Source organism: Saccopteryx leptura, chromosome 3, assembly GCF_036850995.1.
Source record: "Saccopteryx leptura isolate mSacLep1 chromosome 3, mSacLep1_pri_phased_curated, whole genome shotgun sequence".
In the NCBI taxonomy this organism is placed as follows: Eukaryota; Metazoa; Chordata; class Mammalia; order Chiroptera; family Emballonuridae; genus Saccopteryx; species Saccopteryx leptura.
In genome coordinates, this window is record NC_089505.1 from 94,026,979 (window position 1) to 94,052,024 (window position 25,046).

Here is a 25,046-nt window from a genome sequence, read left to right on the forward strand (position 1 = left end):
GTCACAACGAAAAACTGATGATTGATGCTTCTCATCTCTCTCAGTTCCTGTCTGTCTGTCCCTATCTACCCCTCTCTTTGACTCTCTCTCTGTCCCTGTAAAATATAAAAATAAAAAAAAAATATTTAAAAAATTAATTCATGTTTCCAAACTCAGCTGAACTCTTGACACCGTCTGGCAATCCTACATCATTTCTCTGCTGAACTTGCTTCAACTTGGCAAGGATTATTTCAAGCCTTCTCTGATATAGTAGGCACTGTGTATGTCTCACCCAACACCCATTCCCAACCCCTTTTTCCTGTCCCTGTCTTGTAAGGAGGTGATAAAAGCTCAACACTCATTTTCCTAGCCTTTCTTGCATCTATGTAACAGAGTTCTGGCCAGTGAAATGTAAGCAGAAATCTACTGGGGCACTTCTGGGCAAGCTCTTGATTTGAACAAGAAAATGATGTATGGAGTGGAGGCAGTCGGCCATACTGTGACCCTCGGGGAAAGCCCCCTACTCCTCCACCTTCTCTCTTAATTCTCTACAGATGAACTTCCCTCTTCCATTACAGAGAAAAGTGTTCAGCTGGTTATTCTCTGACTTTCTTGCCATCAAACCTACCTACTTACCTGCTTCCATGCCATCCTGTTTCCTCCTTCCCTTCCCTTCCATTATAACAGAAGAGGGGTCCCTAATCCAGGATGGGGGAGTGAGAGGTAAATAGGAAGATGCCAATCTCGTATCCATTCTACCTTCCTCTGTTTCTGTTTTCTGAGTCATTCTCATGTTCTGGGCCTCTATCACTCATCAGCCATGGTGGCCTTTATACAGGCCATTAAAATAGCAAATATTTTATCCAGTGGAATCTAAGCCCAATAAATGCACTGCACTAGGTGCTGGGGTATGCCAGGGCTAGGAAGGAGCAGCCCAAGAGAGAGAGCTATTTACAAGGCAGGCTGAGGAACGGAGTCTTGAAGGAACTGAAAGTCACAATGTGGCAGGGAAGGCAGTGTGGAAAGGGCTCAGGAGGCGGGGCTGCAGATGACGCGCCAGAGTGAGCGGGGTCCTACGGGCCAAGCGAGCCAATGATTTGGGGGGACTGGCAATGAACTAATATCTCTGCGCCTCAATCTCTACCTCGGGAAATAGGTTTTACAACTATTTGTTTCGTTTTCAGTCTCCTGTACTTGCTTCAGAGTTCCTCAAGGGCAAAGACCTGTATTGTATCCAATATGGTAGGCGCTTGCTTAATCAATGCCTGCTGGATGAATAAATGATATTGTGGAGCTCTCCACAAACTTCAGTTATTAAGCCAATTAATAGTCTTTCTCATTCCTCTCCTCCCTCCTCTTTTCTCGTCCATCCTCCCTCACGTCTCCCACACCGGCACCGGTGCTCTCCTGGCTTCCCGCCAGGCTTCCCGTCTGCCTTCTCCGCCCTGCCCCTCCGTTGCGTCGCGACAGCAGACCGGGCAAGGCGGGCTTTACGGCAGCCGCGTTGCGACGGGGCGGGGCGCTTGGCGGCTGGCGCGCTTGGCGGCAGCGGTGGGAGGCAGACCGGCAGGCAGGCAGGCAGACGGAGTCGGAGGCGGGTTGTGGCGGCCGTGCTCTCTAGTGAGGGCGGTCGGTCGGGAGTCTCTGAGCGTGTGTGAGGGAGGAAAGGAGCAAGTGGTCGAGCAGGCAGCCCGCACCGTGCCCGCAGCACCAGCCAGACCCCGCCGCCATCTGCAGCCCTGCGCCGAGGCCGGGCGGAGCCGAGCCGAGCTGGGTCGGGCCCGGGCCATGCTGCTCACCGTGTACTGTGTGCGGAGGGACCTCTCCGAGGTGACCTTTTCCCTCCAGGTCGACGCCGACTTCGAGCTGCACAACTTCCGCGCACTGTGCGAGCTCGAGTCCGGCATCCCCGCGGCCGAGAGCCAGGTACGCCGTGGCGGCGAGCGGGGCCTCCCTCCGGAGCTAGCCCTCCCGCTTCGGGGCCTCACGCCCTTCCGTTGCTGCGGGTGAGGAATCGAGGGTGGGGGAGCAGGCTGGCCCTTTCTCGGCTCGCCCCCGCATCCGGGAGGGAGCTGGAACCGGTCGCTGCCTCCACACACTCCCGGCGTGGGGTGGGGTGCCGGGGAGGGAGCGGAGGACCTGACCTCAGACGCTCCCGCTGCAGCCGGAGGGGTGCGTGGACTGTTGGGCGGCCCGCCCTACCTTCTGGCTCTTTGGCCCGTTCTCCCTTAATATCCCCAGTTTGGGGTGTCGCCGGGGACCTAAGACGAAGCCCTAGGTTTGCAAGAGTCCATACGTCCTGCTTCCCCAACCAGAAACACCAGTTTGGATCACTGGTAGATACATAGATGTTCATTATCACTTTTAGAAAAGGTTCTGCTTGAGTAGACGTAATTTATCTTTAAATATACAGATTTGCACTCTAGATGAAGGGAAAAGTTTAAGACTGGTACTGCCTTGCTTTGAGGCCTTTGAAAATTCTCTTTTCCTTGACACACGGTTTCTGGTTGAATTCTGGAATGGGGGGGGTGGTCAGTTATTAGTGCAATTCAGACTGTTTCTCTGTTCTGTTCCCCTGGTATTAGGCCAGAATCCCTCTTGTCACATTTGAGCGTTTGGGTCAGTTCAAAGCACAGTGCTTTAAGAGGATATTTGTTTTAAAATGGCTGTCCGTAGATATCCATGGAAATGTTACTCATAACTGCTTCAAATTATCCCCAATTCTCCTTGTGATTTGCTTGTCTCCTCTCAATTCCCCACCCTGCTGGGTGGAAGTTCAGCTCCTGTTACATTTTAAATAAGCCAAGTAACTTATTCTCAAAATGTTCTGGGGCTGCCACCAGACAGAATGAGTGACAATAACACTGTGGGACTGTGGGCGTCACACTAACATTTAAATCCTGACTTCATAAGAGGATCTTGGAGGACCTAGTCTAAATATTAAGAAAATTTAAGAAGTTCTCCAAAGCCCCAGAATGTAAATCTTGATTTCCTACTGCAGTTATGAAATAGTTCCAGAAACTATTGCCCAACTGCAGCTTGCTCTGCCCTATGTTATGGTAAATAAATGGGTCAGTATTTTCTTCAGAAGTGAATATGATTTCTGTACAGTGGTGTGAACTTTAGAACTGTATCATAAAGCTGAGTATCAAGAAAGGATTTATTTCAGGGCACAGTGTTACTCAAATAGCACAGTCTGGTAAAAGGGATTTTTTTTGGCAACTTTTATTAGCTTGTGTTAAGCTAATCACAAAAACTCAGGAACCAGTTCCTGTCAGCAAATCCTCAAGGCAGATCTGTTGAAAGGACAGTTTATATAGGGAGGGAAACATTTAAATCAGTTCATTGTATGGTTAAAGTGGGCACTGTCCTCTGCCAGCTCAGAATGGTAGGAACATCTTACCAATTGAACAAGTAGGCTAACTCTAAATTCTTTCTTATTGCTAGGTCAACATTTTGGCATTTACTTCCCTGTTAAGCCAAATTCGCATATGGAAACCTAGGTTCCAACTAGCATTAAGCCTGTATTACATAGTTGTAAACAACTCCTGTTTTTCAGGTTTGGTGTGTTGGCTCTGTTGTAACCTAACACAGTATCTATTTTAAGATGTCTGGTGGTCGGTTGTCTTTCAGTTGCTAGCCCATCAGGCAGGAACAGGATCCACCCTAGAAACTTGAGTCATTTCCTTTCACCAAAACATAATAGTAAACACCATTATAGTTTTTACCCTCCAATAGATCATCTTCCCTCACTTGAGGTCCCTCCTCCTGCGTTACCTCCCAGGATTCTCCCATATTACTCATCTTCCCTTCCTCCTGGTAGTTCTGGTCTTTATCCCACTCTTCTTATTTACCTTCTCTGGTCTCATCCTTCACTTCCATTTCTAAAGGGAATATATATGTATTTTTTCTCTCCTGTCACTATGTGTCCAGACCACTGGTCTCCAAACTTTTTTAGTCTTGTATCCCTCTGTGTAAAATGTTTTTTTTTTTATTATTTTATTATTATTATTTATTTTATTTTTTTTGTATTTTTCTGAAGCTGGAAACGGGGAGAGACAGTCAGACAGACTCCCACATGCGCCCGACCGGGATCCACCCGGCATGCCCACCACGGGCAATGCTGTGCCCACCAGGGGGCAATGCTCTGCCCCTCTGGGGCGTCGCTCCGCTGCGACCAGAGCCACTCTAGCGCCTGGGGCAGAGGCCAAGGAGCCATCCCCAGCGCCCGGGCCATCTTTGCTCCAATGGAGCCTTGGCTGCGGGAGGGGAAGAGAGAGACAGAGAGGAAGGGGGGGGGGGAGTGGAGAAGCAAATGGTCGCTTCTCCTATGTGCCCTGGCCAGGAATCGAACCCAGGTCCCCCGCACGCCAGGCCGACGCTCTACCGCTGAGCCAATCGGCCAGGGTTGTGTAAAATGTTTTAAAACATGCGCCTTTGTGATGTATGTAAAACAAGTTATATACACAAACTAATGTTATGTGCACTATGTATGTGTGTATATTACATTTATATAACTATTGTCATCACTAACATATACATGAAGTAATACCTTATGTATATTATAAACAAGCACAGAATACAATTTAAGGAAGGATAAAAATAAATGGAAACGGAAATTCTATTATTTTTCTGTTTTTTTTTTTTCTTTATCCTTAAAGTCTTATCTTGCATTGAGGATCATTGGTTTAGAATCCAGTCTTTCACAATAGCATCAATTGTGTATACGCATGTACTCAGAAGAGGTTAATTTTTAACGTCTCCAGTCTGATTATAGTAGTTATAATGAGATGATAACAAATTTAGAATAGACACCATTTCTACTTGTACATGTGATTAAAGCTGGGTGTGTTCCATCTCTTAATACAAGTGTGGGCTTGGAAGCCAGTCATGGCTGTGTTTGAAGCTTTGATGCAGACTTGGTTGGACAAACTTCAAACAGTTATCAGAGAACCCAACTTCAGTTTAAGGCCTTTGTATTTTTGAAACGTTGTTCTAATTTACTCTTGTAGGTGGCATGTGGCAGAGAGGGTGCAGTAACTGTGATCCTGAAAATGCAGCTTTGCATGCCGCATGACTTGTGGTTTGTAAAACACTATTTTATACTAGTGGAAACTGAAATAGCTGGTTTGGGTCATGTTTATTTTCACAGGTAATTTTCATGTTTTTTTTTTTGTCTGATAACTACTATGTAGTCATTATAGAGAACTTGTAATATAAAGGTCACTATTATTATCTCATAACTCAGAGATAACTGCAGTTTACTTTTTAGTATACAATATTTTTATACTCTCTTCTTCCCTTTGTACAGTAAAATGTCCTTTAAACATGATGGCCTAAACTGTATAAACAGTTTCAGATCTTCAACCAACACTACATTGTCAGCATTTTCCTATTGGTATAAATTCTTCAAATACCTGTACATCATTTTAATGGCACATGATATGTCATCATATATGTGTCCTACAGTTGATCAAGTTTTTCTATAGCTGGGTATTTGAATTGGGGATAATTTGAAGCAGTTATGAGTATATTTCCATGGATATTGATAGACTTAAGGCTTTGTCTTCATTTTTTTATTATTTTCTCAGGATAAATTCTTAGGGAATTGTCAGGTCTTTGGAAAGAGTAACTATTGCCAAGCTATCTTGGAGCAGCATTGTAACATCAAACTATTAGCATGGGATAGTGTGTGTGGATCACTTGGCCTAGTGGGCTTTCAGTACATGTTAGATACTATTATGAAGTCATTGTATGGTCCTTACTGCTCGAAATAATGTTATGATTTCTGTTGATTAAGGCGCTCATTCAGAGATCAGAATACAGTACATCTGACAGTCCATCTTAAAGGTCTTGGAGATGTATGAATTATTATTGTTAAATGTTGACTAAGGTTAGAATCTAGTCTCTGGGGCGCCCCTGGAATGAGCACCAGCAGCTGTGCCACTTGTGCAGATTAAGACCTATAGCTGTAGGAATTGGCTGTCTTATCTTAAGTCCTTATACCTGTCAAAACTTGAGTTTTGAGTTTTGTAACCTTTAAGTTGGGTATTATAAATGGTGGGAAGCATCACTAATGATATTACCAACACTCATTTTGCTTTGATTGGTAGGAATTTGAAACCATGATGTGTTGGAAACTCATATTACGTTAGAAAATTGTTCAGATGTATTCTGAGACTTAAGCTGCAAAGTAATTGTCTTTCTTAGACTTTTTTTTTTTTTTTGTATTTTTCTGAAGTTGGAAATGGGAGGTAGACAGACTCCCGCATGCGCCCGACCGGGATCCACCCGGCATGCCCACCAGGGGGCAATGCTCTGCCCATCTGGGGTGTCACTCTGCCGCAATCGGAACCATTCTAGTACCTGAGGCAGAGGCCACAGAGCCATCCTAGTGCCCCGGCAAACTTTGCTCCAATGGAGCCTTGGCTGCGGGAAGGGAAGAGAGAGACAGAGGAAGGAGAGGGGGAGGGGCAGAGAAGCAGATGGGCGCTTCTCCTGTGTGCCCTGGCCGGGAATCGAACCCAGTACTCCTGCACGCCAGGCTGACGCTCTACCACTGAGCAAACCGGCCAGGGCCTCTTTCTTAGACTCTTAAGTCTACTTTAACAAAAGGAAATTAATTCTTTGCAGCAATGATAATTTCGTCTAAGCTTTTATTTCATTTGTGTCCTTGGATTGAAAGGACACCTGCTGCTTTGTCATTGTGAAGAATGTTTGCTTCTCACCCACATTCTCCACTCTAGTATTTTTAGGAAGTTGGGGCAGATAGCAATATTCCATATTTCATATACATGTTTAACGTTATTGATTACATCTTAATTTTTATTTTTAGATCGGGCTGCCCTTCTTAAAAATATATATATAATTATATATATATATACACACACACACACACACACACACACACACACACTGTCTTCTGAGGAAAGATGGTGCTAACTGTACAGTGAACTGGTGTATAGCATCGGTCAAATGGTAGTACAGAGTGAGGAGCTGGTGGTGTTCCTTTCTTCGTGTTCAGGGCAGGGGTACATTGAGCAATGGACACTGCTTTGATCCCTCTCATTTGTCCTCAGTGGTGATGGATGGCTTAGTAACTCTTGTTAAGGTCACCCAGCTAATTTACCAGACCACTTTGGACTTATGTGGTGCTAAGAAGGGGTATGGGCTTTAAAGTCAGTCCAGTGTGGTCCCAGTCCCAGTTTTCTTCTTAATAGCTGTGTAGCCTCAGGTCATTGATCTGTTTCCCTGTCTATAAAATGGGACAAATAATGCCTACCTCTTCAAATGATTATGAGACTTAAATGAGAGGATATGAGGACAAATAATGCCTACCTCTTCAAATGATTATGAGACTTAAATGAGAGGATATGAGGATTTAAGTGGGAGACTTGAAGAATCAAGTGTGATGCTTGCTCATCATAGAAGTTCTCAGTGTTGCCTAGCTGTCTATATATAGAGGAGATTGTGAGACAGACTCCTGCATGTATCCCAACCAGGACCACCCGGCAGCCCCTGTCTGGGGCCAATGCTCGAATCAACTGAGCTATCCTTAGCACCTTGGGCCGATGCTTGGACCAACCAAGCTGTCTTCAGCACCTGGGCCGACGCTCAAACCAATCAAGCCATTGACTGCAGAAGGTGGAGAGGGATGGGGAGAGAAGCAGGTGGTTGCCTTCTCTTGTGTTCCCTGACTGGGAATCGAGCCCGGGACGTCCATACCCTGAGCCATTGCTCTATCCACTGGACAAACTGGCCAGGGCCTACTGTCTAATTTTTTTTATTATTTTTTTATTTTTTATTTTTCTGAAGCTGGAAACCGGGAGGCAGTCAGACAGACTCCCGCATGCGCCCGACCGGATCCACCCGGCATGCCCACCAGGGGGTGACGCTCTGCCCATCCGGGGCATCGCTCTGTCGCAACCAGAGCCACTCTAGCGCCTGGCGCAGAGGCCAAGGAGCCATCCCCAGCGCCCGGGCCATCTTTTGCTCCAATGGAGCCTCGGCTGCGGGAGGGGAAGAGAGAGACAGAGAGGAAGGAGAGGGGGAGGGGTGGAGAAGCAGATGGGCACTTCTCCTGTGTGCCCTGGCCGGGAATCGAACCCGGGACTTCTGCACGCCAGGCCGACACTCTACCACTGAGCCAACCGGCCAGGGCCTGATTTGGGTGTATTTTTACTGTAAGATAAATACTTAAATAAGGGAGCATGAATAGATTGATAGTGACAGTTGCTATTTGTTATAAGATGATTTAAGTTTGCAGGTGAGGGAAAGAACTAACCATAGTGTTCTAGTATAATTGGACCTACAAATGCTGTAAGTCAATTTTTTGCTCATTCTCAGAACTTTTGTGTGTGTGTGTGTGTGTATGACAGAGACAGAGAGGGACAGACAGGAGGGAGAGAAATGAGAAGCATCAATTCTTTGTTGCGGCACCTTAGTTGTTCATTGATTGTTTTCTCATATGTGCCTTGACCTGGGGGCTACAGCAGAGCAAGTGGCCCTTTGCTCAAGCCAGCGACCTTGGGCTCAAGCTGGAGAGCTTTGCTCAAACCGGATGAGCCCGTGCTCAAACTGCTGACCTCAGAGTTTCAAACCTGGGTCCTCCGCGTCCCCATAATCTGAGAGCCATTACCACAGACCTTTTTTTATTTCCTTATTTAAATCCTGTATATTTCAGGTTCTGTGCCGGGCAGTCTTAACCATGAGAGTTATGAGGACATATGAGGACACATTGTAAATGGTTGTGTAATAGAAAGGCCTGGAAGAGACAGTGTAATGATTATTGAGCCCTGCTGCTCGCTTACCATGTGGGAAGCTGAGATCAGCTGAGTGACGGGCCGTAGGAGCCAGGACAGAACTCATGTTCCTCAGTTTGCTCATGGCCCAGTGGAAAGCTAATCATTAGAAAGAAAACCTTTCAAAGCCTGAATTTGCCCCTCGGGTATAATGATGCAGGGAGGTTTTACGTTCCTTTGTGGTCAAATTATAGCGTGCCCTCTGTGTGTTCCTGTTCTTTCCAGAGCACATTGTTTCACCCACATTCATGCTCTCAGGCTCTCTTTCGTGTTTGATTGCAGGTCATACTGATAGTACTTAGGAGTACACGCTTGTTCTTTTCTTTCATCTGTGTTGAATTGTTCTCTTCTGAATGTCTTCCACTTTTATCTTCCACTCACAAATATGAATGATAAAACTTTGGAGATGGTTTAAAAAAAAAGGAAGAAAGAAAGCAGGAAGGGTGGTGCTTGGGAGTTTTTTAGACTTGCTATTGTGCAAGATCATTTAAAAATGGACACATTGGGATGTGCCTATACAGTGTGGTAACTAAACTTAATACGGTATCATATATTTGAAAGCTACTATAATAGTAAACCTTAAAAGTTCTCATCATGAGGAAAAAGTTTGTAACTATGTGAGGTGATGGTTTGTAACCTATGTTAGGTAACTAAACTCATTGTGGTAATCATTTCGCAAAAGACGCATATGTCAAACCATCATGTCGTGTATATCTAAAATTAATACAGGTTTTTATGTTAATACTGTCTTGCTAAAACTGGGGGGAGGGGAAGCTAGAAATATATAACAGTATTATAGTTCGCATACCCAGAATAAATCATCCCCATTTTTTTCCCTGCTCAGAATTAAATCTAAAATTATATCCACTGCTTCCATATATTAGTTTGTCATGTAATTCAACAAGTAGTTGGGCATTATTTTTCTAACAGGCCTTGTTCTGGGCATTTGGGATATGGCAAGCAAAGCAAATTCCTTGTCCTAGAGTAGCTTACATTTAGAGGGGACAGGAGGACAGTAAAGAGATAAATACATACATGTTAGGTGGAGATGATTAGAAAAGGTCTCTGAAGGCCCTGGCTGGTTGGCTCAGTGGTAGAGCGTCGGCCTGGTGTGCAGAGGTCCCGGGTTCGATTCCCGGCCACCCCTCCCCCTCCCTTTCCTCTCTGTCTCTCTCTTCCCCTCCCACAGCAAGGCTCCATTGGAGCAAAGATGGCCCGGGCGCTGGGGATGGCTCCTTGGCCTCTGCCCCAGGCGCTAGAGTGGCTCTGGTCGCAACAGAGCGACGCCCTGGAGGGGCAGAGCATCGCCCCCTGGTGGGCAGAGCAGCGCCCCTGGTGGGCGTGCCAGGTGGATCCCGGTCGGGCGCATGCGGGAGTCTGTCTGACTGTCTCTCCCCATTTCCAGCTTCAGAAAAATACAAAAAAAAAAAAAAAAAGAAAAAAAAAAGAAAAGGTCTCTGAAGAGGTAATGTTTGATCAGAGACATAAAAATGACTGGGAAGGACCATTCCTCATATAGAAGGAAGAGCGAGTGGAACAGTCTTGGGAGTAAATCATTCGAGAATCAGTGATTGTGGTGAGATCAGACCAGAGAGGGAGTTGGAAGCCAACTGATTGGGCCTAGAGGAGATAAAGGACTTCGGCTTTTATTCTGGGCATGGCGGGGAAACCTCGAGGGTTTGCAGCAGGAAGTGATGTTATCTCATGAAGAGGAAAACGGATGCTGGTACTTCTCAGTGCTTTGTACTGTTCTACCTTTTCTGGTTGTAGATTGTCTACGCTGAAAGACCTCTCACGGACAACCACAGGTCACTGGCTTCTTACGGCTTGAAAGATGGAGATGTTGTGATTTTACGGCAGAAGGAGAATGCAGACCCTCGCCCTTCAGTGCAGTTTCCAAGTAAGATGTCTCATAATGGGTTAGCTTCTGGACGCAAGCATCAGTAGCATAGTGTAGTAGTGGCTCAGAGTTTTGGATTAGGTTTGGATTCAGACTACTAGGGTACAGATCCTTGAACTCAGCTCCTAGAGTGGGTGTGAGAATAATGCGTGGAAAACCTTCAGCCCATAGCAGGCCCTTGATATATGTTAGCTTCTGTCGGCAGTGATCAGTTTATCCTTGGAAGGACTTGTGAGGCTGCACAGGCCTGACCCCTGACAGACTTTTGCTATTCGTGGCTGAAATTCCGAAGCAGGCCTTTGCCGTCAGTCAGGCACATGCACATGCACCAGTGAGTCATGTGATCTCTTAACTCATATGTGGGGAAGAGATTCCTCTTTACAACTTACTATCATTAACAGATGAAACTGTGATTTTAAATGATGTCTTTTAAGTTACATAGCTAATAAGTGTAGGCATAGAAATTAAAACTTGGTGCTTTTACCACTGCACTGAGCTTTATGAACATTAAGCAGCTAGACCACCAACTTCTAATTCTTTCTCACCAATTTTGTTAATTGTGTAAAAAGAAACTTATTTATCTTAGATGCCCCACCCAGAGTAGGTGTTTATAATCTGGGATCTGTACACTGGGATGAGGGAGGTTCCTGTGTCCCCAAAATAAGAAGCGTAATTATGTGGGTGTGGGCATTTGATAGGGACAGGGTGCATGGCTTGCCTAAGATACTGACATGGATTTATGATCTACCAAAGTTTATAGGGTTCTGATGTGGAACTACTCAATGAAATGTATTTGGTTTTTTCCATTCCCTATCATGCCCCGATAGATTGCTTTAAACAGTGTTTAGTCTCTAGGTCACTTGGTTTTAAAATTTAAGGTAACAGCTGATAGGTGTTCAGGTGATGACAGTCTCTAACTTAGAACACAATGCTCCCATTCAGCCTGGAACTGGGGCTATAAGAGATCATTGAGCAGGGTTCCTCCCAGATTTGGATCACATTACTCCCTCGGGGCTGTGGTTCAACTCCACAAAGAGCAGTGGTTCAAATATGCCAGTCAATAAAAACCAAACCTTCCTTTGATCAGTTTGGTGAGATTGTAGTTCTGGAGACCTACATGTATTTTGTTTTGTTTTTTTTCTGTACTGTTCCATATCAGCAAGAGAGACAGAGCGCATGGGAGAGGATGGGATCCGGTCTGTAAGGCCCAAAATAGAAATTATTCTGATGGGAATGGATTCTCTAGATAAGTGTAACAGGGTTGGAGATAAAGTTTCTCAACCCACAAAAATGGCTTGCCATATATGTTTTGCTAACTGGTATCACTTACCTCGGTAAAGATGGTGCCATTAGTGTCCCCTTTTCACTGGGAGGAAGTTCGTATACATTATACACTACTAGCTGGCAGCTGAGGTCTGTTTGAAGAATGCGTCTGGTTGAACCCATGCCGGGAGGCAGAAACCTTATGTCTAAGTTCAGGCATTCCCTCCGTCTGTTTGAGGCCCAGAGGCTTCAGGATAGCCCCAGACTTGGGACAGGTGTGACTGTCAAAGCATTTTGGGATTGGAGAAATGGGGGTTCATTTAGTCCTACCCACCTGTCCTGGCTCTTCTCTTTTCTTCTTCCTTCTAAAAATAAAACTCTTGCCTGACCTGTGTTGGAGCAGTGGAAAGAGTGTCAACCTGGAACTCTGAGGTACCAGTTTTGAAACCCTGGAGGTCGCTGGCTTGGCCTGAGCCTCCCGGTCATGGCATGTATGAGAAGCAATCAGTGACCACTAAGGTGCCGCAACTACTAGTTGATGCTTCTCTTCTCTCTCCTGTCTCTCTCTCTTTCACTAAAAAATAAACAAATAAAAATAAAACTTTAAATAACAGCTTCTTTGAGATCATTCACACCCATGAATTCACCCATTTAAGGGATGCACTGGATCGGTTTTGGTGTATTCAAAGTTGTGCGGCCATCAATCACTGCTGTCAGTTTCAGCTATTTCATTGCTCTGAAAAGAAACTGTCATTCTTCATCTGCCCCCAAGCCTCCCTGCCCTGGGCAACCATCAGTCTACTTTGCATTGCTGTGTATTTTCCTGTTCTGGACATTTCATGTAAATGGTCTCACACAATATTTGGGTCCTTTGTGTAAAGCTTCCTTTTCTTATACTTTCATTTTAGTAAGGTCAGCTCGGCCTGGAGTGTGGAACCTGGGAGCTGTAGTCTCTAACCCTGTTCAGTCTGCGGTGTACTCAGAGCTGAGAACCTGCGCATGTTCTTTTTCTTCTGTTTTTCTCTACTGTAAAATGATTAGCCCTGCTGGCTTCCCAGAGCTATGAGAAGAGTTCTCAGTATGCCCAGTTGAAAGTGTCAGTTCAGATAACTAACATGTGTAGCACAGACTTGTAGAATTCAACATCTAACGTTTATGCTGTTCCCTAGATATGTATGTATAGTGTTCTGTACACAAGATATCAGGGCTCTTGGAAGCATATGTCAAAGCAGACCAGGATTTTTCTTAACCATATACAGATTTTTATAGTTATATTTGAGACTAGCTTTAATTTTTTGTAAAAAACCAAAAGTAAATAAAAATATCTATGACATTTTATAAGCCAAAAAATCTGGGATCTGTGCCGTAGTGTGCTCCCCACCCCACTTTTGTGTTTATTCCCACCTCTTTGCTCTCAGGCTGCAGTCTTCATGTTCAAAGTTACTGTGAGAAACTCGCACAAGGGAGGGGCACTAGAATGTCGACGACCACCACGCACTGCTGGTACATACCATGTGTGCGCCAATGTTCTGCACTTTTCCTTCGGATACTTGTCTGTAATGGATCACTTAAAGTAAACAATCGATTTTCCCCAACAGACTTACCCCGAATAGACTTCCGTAGTATAGCTGTGCCCGGCACGTCGAGCTCCCGGCAGCGGCAGCCCCCAGCCACACAACAGCCCCGCTCATCTCCCGGCGACATAGCTTCCTCTCCTCAGGCCTTGGACAACCCAGCCTTGCTTCGAGACATGCTGCTGGCCAACCCCCATGAGCTGTCCTTGCTGAAGGAGCGGAACCCTCCGCTGGCGGACGCTTTGCTCAGTGGAGACCTTGGTAAGCTACTTTGGAAAGGCCGGCACACTGACTTGAGGTGACTTGGTTGTATCACAGCAAAGGGGGAGAAATTCAAGCAGCTGGTGTGTCCAGCTCAATGTGTCACATGATTTATTAACCACATCATTGCTCTCTGGGAGGTAAGTTAGTACTACTGTTAAAGGCTGAGTGAAATGACAGTAGCAACAGAATTTTGGGGCTGTATAGAGTTCCGAAGTCCAGCTGAACCAGCCGTTCCATTTACATTTTGTCCCAATTATTTTAGCAGCTCATAACCCAGATACTGCTTGCTGTCCTAACCTGTTCAGTTAGACCTTTAATTATGGGGAGCACCAGGAAAGCTTCTGGGCCTTCAGTTACGAGCAGCGGGTCCAAGGCCTTCACCCTGTGCAGCAGAATGTCCCTCCATCCTCATCCACCCCAAGTTTAATGAAAGGGGTCGTTACCAACAGTTTATTTGGAGCTGCATTTGAACTGTTCTTTAGAGAGAGAGGGGAAGGGACGGAGGGTGATTAACTCATTCTTCAATAACCATTTTGTAAGTAGAGGTAATATTTACCTATAGAGAAATACACAGATTTTACATATACCGTTTGTTGAGTTTTGGCTAATTCATATATCCACCCCTCCAACCAAGATCTAGAACATTTCCTTCCAGAAATTTCCATTATGTTCTCATCCAGTCAGTTTCTTCCCCTTAGAGGCTACCATTATTCTGATAATCATTATAGATTATTTTGCCTGTTTTTGATCTTCATGTAAATGGAATCATCACACATGTCTTCTCATGTCAGGCTTCCTTCACTCAACTTAATGTTTTTAGATTTATCTGCGTTGTGTGAATTAGTTCTCATGACCATTATCTTGGTTTCTTTCATTTCTTATGCAGCCAAAGACCATGATGATGCCACTTTTAAGTTTACACATTTAAATGCACCCATTTAAGAAATAGCAAAATAAAGGTGGTTTTTATAACATGTAGCAAGCAGTCTTTTCTTCTATACTAATTTATCTGCTTGTTACCCATCAGGTAACAAAGGTATGCTAACAGTAGTTTGCATTTAATTGGTCTGCTTTAAGCTTGAGAGTGTTATGAAGGAAATGAAACTGGAAGAGGAAAGGGGGTTCTATAGAATAAGGGTGGTAGGGAGGGTCATTTATCTGCCACACAGATACCAGTCTCCGGATTCAGATTGTAAAGTTATCTCTGAGTAGAAACAATATTATAGATAACTTCGTATGAGAGTAAATGATTTTTCCAAAAACTTTATCTCTTTGCACTGAGTTTAGGTGAAGAAATAGTCTCACCTCTGAACAGAAAGCAAATGTAATTGCTCACTTCGTTTTTAGGCATCTTCTTTGCATCTCTTACAGTGTTTTTGTTTTGTTGTGTTTAATTTTACTTACTGATTTGAGAGAGAGGAGAGCAAGAGAGAAAGATGGGTGGAGAGAATGGGAAGCATCAACTCGTAGTAGTTCTCATATGTGCCTGATCAGGCAAGCCCATGGTCTCAAACCAGCAACCTCAGTGTTCCAGGTCCACAATTTATCCACTGTGCCACCATGGGTTGTATTTTGAGAAAGTGTCTGATGTGGGAAAGGACTAATAAGGAATGAGAATACAGTGGTACTTAAGATCCACCCCCCCCCTTGCTTTTGTAGAGAAATTTTCTAGGGTCCTGGTGGAGCAGCAGCAGGACCGAGCGCGGAGAGAGCAAGAAAGGATTCGTCTCTTTTCTGCTGACCCTTTTGATCTTGAAGCTCAGGCCAAAATAGAAGAAGATATAAGGTAATGATGCCTTAACCTAAACAGCGAGAGAGGATGCGGACTTCCCATACTACAGGTTGTCTTATCTTAGTTGGGCATTTTGCTTCGAGGTTGATTCCTTATTTTGCACTAGAGATAGTAACTTCAGTCTTTTATTCTCCCATTTTCCTCACGTTTTAATTCAGCATTACAAAGGTACCAGGTACCGAACTGAATGGCTTTTCTGAAGTTTTAATAAAGTCCCCTGGCTAGCCCACAGTGTGTCATTGAAGGTAGATGACCCCAGGACTAAGCAGAAGCCCCCAGTTTGGTGAGATTGCTAGGCTTGCTACCCAGGCTGATTTGAATCTGTCCTTAGACATATTTTGTGGGCCCTGATCAGATCTAGGGCTTGAAAATGATTGGATGAGGAGAAGAGCTCTAAAAAGGAACCTGGTAGTCCTGAATCTTCTTCCTTCTGCAGCTCTTGTTCGGGCCTCAGTGGATAAACTGTTTCCGGCTCCTGTTCTCATGCTGCGGCTCTCATCTGAGGCTATATTAGCACCATGTTAGAAGCTTCTAGAAATGCAGGTGCTTGGGTTCCACTCCCAAATCTGAGGAATCTGAATCTTAAAGAGTGGGGCCAAAGCAGGTACAATAGTGCTAATGCTAACTTTGGTCACGTTATTAGTCACAGGCCAGATGCTATTCAGTCAATCCCTTTGCAGAAGAAAACAGCTCCCCCCATTCAGTTTTTGTGGCTCATTGTGATGATTTTAAAGATTTTATTTATTGATTCTACAGAGAGGAGAATGGTGGAGCGCGAAATATTAACTCATAGTTGCTTCACTTTAGTTGTTCATGGATTGCTTGTTATATGTGCCTAGACCAGGCAAGCCCAGGGTTTTGAACCAGTGACCTCAGCGTTCCAGGTTGATGCTCTGTCTGCTGCACCACTATGGCCAGTGCTGTGATGGTTTTAGTATAAGTAAAAAGACTGACTGTACCAATGCTACTTTTAGGGGCTTTGTCATCATTTTGGTTACTTAAATGAAGCCTCAATTGGTCATTATATTATGCTGTCAACTTGAAAGTCAAGTAATTAATGGTTTCCTTCATTCTTACTCCTCTGACTGCATTTAAAATCAAAGAATGTAAATTGAACACCGGAATCACTTGAGAGCCCTAAGCCATTCTCTTTCTTAAGCATTCCCATTAATTGTATCACAGATTTTATCAGAACTGATGAATACAGTATCTTTGAGAACCATCTCACTAGTTAAGTCTTCCTGGAGACACAGGAAGACGTGTATTCTCTGAACTAGACTGCATTGCAACTACAGGGAATGTTACATAATTGACAAGAATAATTGCGTCCAGCCCAGGAAGCAGGAGTGCTGAGAGGGAGAGGCTTAAGGCCACATAGGCACCGTGGCACTGAGCTTTCGGAAGAGTAGAAGTGGAATGAGGCATACCCATTGACTCGTGTTTTTCCCATGGTGAGGGAAAGGCAGTGGGCTGATGGATGCATCCACTCCTTCAAACCGAACACCTGCTGCCTGTAAAGGGAGTCTATGTACAGAGCCCAGAATAGCCACAGGAACCTGTATTACTTCAGAAGATTTTTGCTGAAAACCTTGGTTGAAATCATTACAGTGTCGGGAGTGTATAGCTAATTTTGGGTTATTTCTAAATTTAATAATATGGCATAGGAGAAAAGCTGTTTAATTATATCAAATGCTTATTAAAGTTTTATTTGGTATGCTACACCAGTGATTACACAGGGTATGTATACACTGAGGTATGATAGCTTGCCTGTGCTCAAGCCAGCGACCTCGGGGTTTTGAACCTGGGTCTTCAGCGTCCCAGGCCGATGCTGTATCCACTGCGCCACTGCCTGGTCAGGTTGAGACATTTAATATTTTAATACAGAATGGCCAATAAAGCCATCAGTTCAGTTGAGCTAAAGTATTACTACAGCCAGGACAGTTTAGAACAGGGGCCAGTAAACATTATCCGTGAAGAGTCAGATAGGAAACACTTTCAGCTTTGCAGGCCGCACTGTCTGTGGCTGGCAGTCAGTTCTGCCTGTGTGGAACAGATAGCCAGAGATAATACCAGTATGGAAATGAATGGTGGGCTCTGTTCACATGAGGGTTTATTCACAGAGTGGGCTATAGTTTGCCAGCCCCTGGTTTACAATATAATTTAACTAAGCCCTGAACCCTGTTCTGTTACTGCCTCAGCCTTGAGAGAAGGGGCCTAGCCCCTGCCTTAGTTTCCATTAATGGTGATCATATTTGATTGTTTTTTATAAGGAGGTTGGGCATGGAGATATGCCATGATAGAGTAAGCTGCTGGTAAGCAGCCTTCTCTGTGGTTGTTTTTTTGGGTTTTTTGTGTTTTGTTGTTCTTTTTTTTTGTGATAGAGACCAGAGAGAGGGACAGTTACGGACAGAGATGAGAAGCATTAATTCTTTATTGTGGCTTCTTAGTCTCCTTAGTTGTTCAGTGATTGCTTTCTCATATGTGCCTTGACCAGGAAGCTGCAGCAGAGCGAGTGACCCCTTGCTTAAGCCAGCAACCTCAGGGTTTTGAACCTGGATCCTCTGTGTCCCAGTTCAATGCTGTATCCACTGTGCCACCGCCTGAACAGCTATGTGCTTTTGTGCTTTCTTTTTTTTTTTTTAACAGAGACAGTGAAAGAGGGATAGATACGGACAGACAGACAGGAACAGAGAGATGAGAAGCATCGATCATTAGTTTTTCATTGCAACACCTTAGTTCAGTGGTAGTCAACCTGGTTCCTACCGCTCACTAGTGGACGTTCCAGCTTTCATGGTGGGTGGTAGCGGAGCAACCAAAGTATAAATAAAAAGAGTTTTAACTATAGTAAGTTATTTTATAAAGATTTATCCTGCTAAACTTAACGAAAATCCAACATAAATTACTTGGTAAGTAATTATTATATTCTTTAATTTGCTGTAACTCTGCTTTATAAATTTTATAAAGTAAAGTTACTTCCCTACTTTATAAATCACCATTACTGTGGAACTGGTGGGCGGTTAGAAAATTTTACTAGTAACAGAGATACAAAAGTGGGCAGTAGGCATAAAAAGGTTGACTACCCCTGCCTTAGTTGTTCATTGATTGCTTTCTCATATGTGCCTTGACCGTGGGGCTACAGCGGACTGAGTGACCCCTTGCTCAAGCCAGCAACTTTGGGTCCAAGCTGGTGAGCTTTGCTCAAACCAGATGAATCTGCACTCAAGCTGGCAACCTCGGGGTCTTGAACCTGGGTCCTCTGCGTCCCAGTCCGATGCTCTATTCACCGCACCACCGCCTAGTCAGGCGGGCTATGTGCTTTTCTTATGTGATAATTTGAGTGTTCAATTTTTGAAGACGGTATTTGATGACCCAGTAAAAAGTGATTCTTTTGTATGTGTAGTTCTCTTAAGTGATAGCTAGATAGGAATTTTTTTTAATCTGCCCTTATGTTGGCATTGTATAATAGATGCTTTCTACCTCTCAGCAACTATCTGATGGGAATCATCCTCATTTTACAGATTAAAAAGCCCAATCTTGGAAATTAAGCAGCAGGTGCAACCCAAACAGTTAAGACATCTGTATATTATATTTGCAAACAGTTTTTAATGGACTGGACATAGGAAATGAACCCAGATACCCAGTAAATCCTCAGATAAATTAGTGCATTCATGAAATTCTGATATTCTATAGGATAAAAAGGGTTGTGACCCTTACTCTCCAGAAATATGTTTCCCTGTATTGTGAGCTTGAAAAGGAAACAAATAGTCATTTTATATGAGGGTAATTTGTATGCCTTTAATTTTCTGCTGTGTATCTCATTGCCTCCTGCAAAATCACATACTGTGGGATAGAGCACCAGTTTCCATTTCAGTGACTCAGCTGCTATAGTTGGCAAAAGATACATACAGATCTGGTTTTAATATTGTGACTTTGAAACAGTTCTCTCTTCATGGAAATGGTGCTCTAGTGTACCTGGTTTTGGTTTGTTACAGGCAACAGAACATTGAGGAAAACATGACGATAGCTATGGAAGAGGCTCCGGAAAGTTTTGGCCAAGTAGTGATGCTTTATATTAACTGCAAAGTGAATGGACATCCTGTGAAAGCCTTTGTTGACTCAGGTGATGTCTCTGTCCTTTGTGTCTTTGTCTCCCCATCCAACATTCTGACCTGACACAGGAAGAAGGGGAGACCCTGGTGTCCATTAAAGATGGCATTTGTCCTTTGGACTGCTAGCTAACAAGCCTGGGGGTTATTGTTTCACTTGCTAACCTTTTCTTGTTTGTGATAGGTTTGTTTCTTTCATCATTTCTTTACTAGTTTTGCATTTTGTGGTGCCTCTTTATCTTCCTGCTTACCTTATTTGGCATCCTGAATTTCTAGGGCACCTCTAAGGCATTGGGGAGTCATTGGGTTTAGAATAAGGGGCTGTAAGGAGGAGCTGTGTAGCGTATAGGTCAAACAAATATTTCCACTTGGTCTGTGGGCCATCACTTTGCCAGGAGCAATGAGTATAAGCACGGTTCTTGCCCTGGGAGCACTAAACAGCCAGATAAGGAAGCAGGGATGTTACACTTGAGGATACAGATAATCCCAGTGCTAACTGTCACCTTCTCTCTCAGCAACAACTCCTTGCTTTTTAGTCAGACCACACAGGCAGCACCATGTGGGTGTGACAGTGGTCTCTGTGTCTTCACCCTGGGTATGACTTCCTAGAGTAGTAACAGCTCCTGCTCAGGTCAGTTTTCCTCCCTTCATTCATCCACAAATACTTGAGCACGTGCTAGGTTTCAGCTGTTAAAAGTTCGTACTAAGATACATATATTCCTGTGAGAAGTAAACTGCTGATTATTCAGCTTTTAAAATGTCTTTTGAGTGCTGTGTACAGGGCCTTGTGCTGAGTGCTTAACTAACTGCTGCTTCATAGGGCTCTGGTGACAGAAGAGACAGACCCTAATATATATAAAGCTCAGTGCTTCTTGAGCCATTATTGTGTGCCAGGCACCATGCTAATTCATGCTTAATCAACTAAGGTGCTTAATATATATTGTTTTATTCACTTCTATTTACTCCTCAGAATATCCCCCATAAACTGTGTTCTGCTGTTACCCTTATTTTATAGATGAGGAAATGTGGACATAGAGAGGGGAAGTCATTTCCAGGTATACAGAGTTCACGAGCAGTAGATTTTTTTTTAAGTTTGTATTGATTGATTTTAGAGAGAGAGAAAGGGAGTGAGTGAGAGAGATACATTGATTTCTTGTTCCACTTATTTATGCATTTATTAGTGATTCTTGTATGTGCCCTGACTTGGGATCGAATCTTCAACCTTGGCATATCAGGACACTAACCAATTGAGTTACCTGGCCAGGGCCTATGAGAAAGTTTTTGGATTTAGCCCCCAATCTGCTTGATGCCAGAACTCTAACCACGATGCAAAAATCAGATGCATATTGAGTGAACATGGGTCACCTGACTGGGACGCTCAGGTGTGGCTTCAAAAGAGAGAGACTGTGAACTGAGCTGTCTCTGCAGGCAGAGAGTGGGCTTGGAGCTGAGGCTTGAGAAGAAAGAGGCAGGGGAGCAGTAACAGGGACCCTTCTCATCCTGGGGTTGCTTCCTGTACATCAGTAACTAGTTTTTGTGGAGTAAAGTGAGGAGGGAGGAAGAAAAAAGAAAATTGCCTTCCCAAATTCCTTTTTCCTTCATTATTTTTGGGCCTCCTTGGACCTAACCTTGTTCAAATGGCATGACTTTCAGTGCCCGTCAAGTGTAAGGTGCCTGATGAGTAATATAGTCAGGAAATGCTGGGATTGAGGTTGAGACATCATTGGCAAAGGACGTGTGCGTTGGGGAGGAGGCGGGCCTTCAGGTGGGCCTCAGAGCGTAAGCAGAATTCAGAGAGAGTGGAAGCAGTGGAGGGGCGCTCTCATGGAGGGTCAAAGTGAGTCAGGGGTGTAGGGAGCCAGTGCCCCCATAGAGTAGAGGATGAGTACTTGGAACACCAGACTGATATCTGAGCTGCTCCGGCTGCCATAGCAATACCATAGACCAGGGGTCTCAAACTTCAAATATTTTGAACTTCGTGGATTAGTCTGCGGGCTGCACAAAATTGTTCGGCGGGCCGCATGCGGCCCCGAGTTTGAGACCCCTGCCATAGACTGAGTGGCTTATAAACACAGATCCGTTTCTTATAGTTGATTGAGGCACTGGAAGACTCGTGGCTGGTGACAGCCTGATTCCTAGATCATAGATAGCAGTCTTCTCCCTAGGTCTTCACGTGGTGGGAGTGGTAAAGGAGCTCTCGGGTCTCTTATACAGGAGCCAGTCCCATTCGTGAGGGCTCCATTCTAATGACCTAATCACCGCCCCCCCCAAAAGCCCCTACCTCTAATATCACATTGGGGATTAAATTTCAACATGAATTTTGGAGGGATGCAGACATTCTGTCTATAGCAGCTGGAAGTAGTTTGACCAGAACAAGGCGAGATCTGAAGCTTTGGCAATGTGGTTTGAAGGTGGTCTTATAAGAGTAGGAGCCGCCCTGGGTGGATAGTTCGGTTGGTTAGAGCATTGTCGTATGCCAACGTTGCCGGTTTGATCCCCAGTCAGGGTACATACAGGAATGGATTGATGTTTCTATCTATCTATCTTTCCCCCTTCTTCTCTCTCTAAATTTAAAAAAAAAAAAAAAAAAATTTAAAGTAAAGAGTAGAAGCTGCTGAGGATCTTTGGGCAGATAGATAAGTGATCTGAAGAAGGTGGTATTTTAGGAAGACAGAGGCAGTGGCAGAAATATAGAACTCTATAACACTAAGGGTCAAAACTACTTCCCTGCTTTAAGTTATACATCCAGAGTGTTTGGGAAACCAGAGAAATTGTCCACTAGCGAGGGGAATAGAGGGTGAGCAAGGCTGAGTGCTGTGGCTGGAAGAAAGAGGGGCAGAAATTACATAGAATTTAACAGATTGGACCAGCGTTTGAGAGTGTGGAGAAGGCGAAAAGAGGAGTCAAAAGTGAACAGTGCTTATGTTTCATGATTGCAAAAAAGTAATTCCATTGGTGAGGAGAAATCCGAAGTTTTAATTGTTTGGGGAGAAGGAGTCTACCTGTTGGCTCTGAGATAGACACGGCTGACAGCAGGGGGGTGGGACTCGAGTCCACGGGAAAGATGAACACTGTAGGTCAAGATGAGCGGAGCATGTGGTCCCCACCGGCCACCTCCACTGTGGGTGAATGCATGTCATTGCAAGAGAGAAAAACCCTCACTGCCCACTTCCTAAAAGAGCAGAGGGCTCATAATGGGGAGTTCACTTCCAGTTTTTTTGAGAGACTGTATGATATATATATATCTTTTAAAGATTTTATATTTTCATCGATTTTACAGAAAGAGGAGAGAGAGAGGCATGGGGGAGTGCGAAGTGTCTCATAGTTGCTTCACTCTAGTTGTTCGTTGATTGCTTGTTGTAGGTGCCTTGACCGGGCAAGTCCAGGGTTTTGAACCGGCGACCTCAGCATTCCAGGTCGGCGCTTTATCCACTGCACCACCACAGGCCAGGCAATATATTTATTTTTATTTATTTATTTTTCATTGATTTGTTTTAGTGAGAGAGGAAGGGAGAGAGACAGGAACATTGATCTGTTCCTGTATGTGCCCTGACCAAGGATCAAACCAGCAACCTCTGCACCTGGGGATGATGCTCTAACCAACCAAGCTATCCAGCCAGGGCTTAATGATGAATTTTTTAACTGGCAAATTAGTGTCCCTACGTTTGATGTAAAAATAACTTGGTGACATGTTTAGAGCTACTGTGTGAAAACAGATATGAATGTAAAAAGTGGTACATGGTGAGCATTTGCACCTGTAGACAGTTGCCTTGTTGGAAGTCTTTTCCAGGTATTTTTGCTTCCTATGCGGTAAAGTTTTAAAATACCATTTAATTACTACATTTAACCAAAATATCCTTTCCCTCAGTGTCAGGTTTCTGCACTGTTTCAGATTCCACTGTGGAACTGAAAGTGAACTAAGGCAGGCAGGGAATTGCTAGGTGGGAACAATGTCACCGACCAGTCTGGGGGTGTACTGGCGGCCTACCCTGTTCTCAGTGCTGCATTTGTCCTCTTGCCACAAAGGCAGATTTTGTCCTTATTGTGTGATGTTTCCCTCCACCTCCAGGTGCCCAGATGACTATTATGAGCCAAGCTTGTGCAGAAAGGTGTAATATAATGAGGCTGGTGGATCGTCGGTGGGCAGGAATCGCCAAAGGAGTGGGCACCCAGAAGATTATTGGAAGGGTACATCTAGGTGAGCAGAAAGGCGCTGGGGATCTTTGTGGGGTAGTGGAGTTAAATTTCCCGGGACAGGTGCCTTTTCCAGTAGGCCTTAACCCTAGACATTTAAATTCTATTGAAGTCATACGGATCTGCATGTTTTAGCTGGTGACAAAAACAGTCCCCAGTGTGCTTACGTTTTCTGCTCCTGAGAGATGATTCCTTTCAACTATTTCAGATTTCTGTTGGTGCTTGCCTCCACATTTCTAAGTAATATGTTCATAGTGCTATTTACTGATACAATTATATAAATACCATTGAGGAGAATGTAGCCATCTCATTGAAAATAATTGCTTTCCTTTTTCGTGTGTGTGTGTGTGTGTGTGTGTGTGTTACTCATCCCAAACACTTGCCTAGTTGTGTAAATCTCCTTGATACATTGCATCCCGTTGAAGACGCTTCTCCCAGAGCCTGGATTGAAGGCTACTGTGTTGGAACCCACTTGACTGGGTCCAGAGGGGTTCTTTTCTCGTCCTGATGTTGGGCTACATTAATCTCATGTCTCTCTCTGTATTTTGCTCCTCGGTTTATTAGAGCACATCTTCCAGTAACTTCCTGAGAAAAAGTGCATGGAGGTAAATTGAGTCCTTAAATATTAGAACATGTCTTTTTCCCCTACATTCTGCCAACCTGGCTAAGTTGGAAGTCATTTTCCTTCACAATTTTTTACACTATTGCTGTGGAAAATCTGGGTGCTATTCTGATCCTCAGTTGTTTATGTGAAAGATTTCTGTTTCTGAAGGTTGTAGAATCTAGTCTTTGCCCACAGTGGTTTGAAATTTTACAGTGATGCACTTGGTTGTAGCTCCCTTTTCACCCGCTGTGCTGGGTGCCTTTCAGTCTGGAGAAGTGACTGTCAGAATGGTCTCCTTCCCTCCCGCTGGGTGCACTCTGCTCTGCCAGGGGAGCCCCTCTGTTAGGCAGGGAGGGTAATCTCCTGTCCTGGACTTGTCCTGTCGTTTCCTTTTTTCTTTCTTTCATTGTGTTCTTAGAGGGGAGAGTGGCTGGTGAAATTTCCTCAGTTTTGCCTTCTTTCCTTTCTAGTATTATATTTTGGGGTTATTTTGGGAGAGGGTTCTTCTGTGTTAGATGGTTTTCACAGATGTCTGATTATCCTTGGAATCGCTCATATTGAAGAGGGGA

At 44.3% G+C, this 25,046-nt stretch overlaps 1 protein-coding gene across 3 annotated transcripts in view; it reads left to right on the plus strand.

Annotated features, from left to right (window-relative positions):
• The first annotated feature begins 1,552 nt into the window (after positions 1-1,552).
• The window catches only part of LOC136399678 (protein DDI1 homolog 2), a 38,893-nt gene continuing 15,399 nt past the window's right edge, over positions 1,553-25,046 (plus strand). For 2 of the 3 annotated variants that reach the window (XM_066375151.1, XM_066375155.1), the window contains exons 1-6: positions 1,553-1,905; positions 10,551-10,680; positions 13,542-13,778; positions 15,441-15,567; positions 19,566-19,693; positions 23,749-23,877. In XM_066375151.1, coding sequence (XP_066231248.1) covers positions 1,768-1,905; positions 10,551-10,680; positions 13,542-13,778; positions 15,441-15,567; positions 19,566-19,693; positions 23,749-23,877 — 889 coding nt within the window. In that variant the 5' untranslated portion in view covers positions 1,553-1,767. The remainder of the gene's footprint in view (positions 1,906-10,550; positions 10,681-13,541; positions 13,779-15,440; positions 15,568-19,565; positions 19,694-23,748; positions 23,878-25,046) is intronic. The other variant, XM_066375152.1, reaches the window with a different exon arrangement.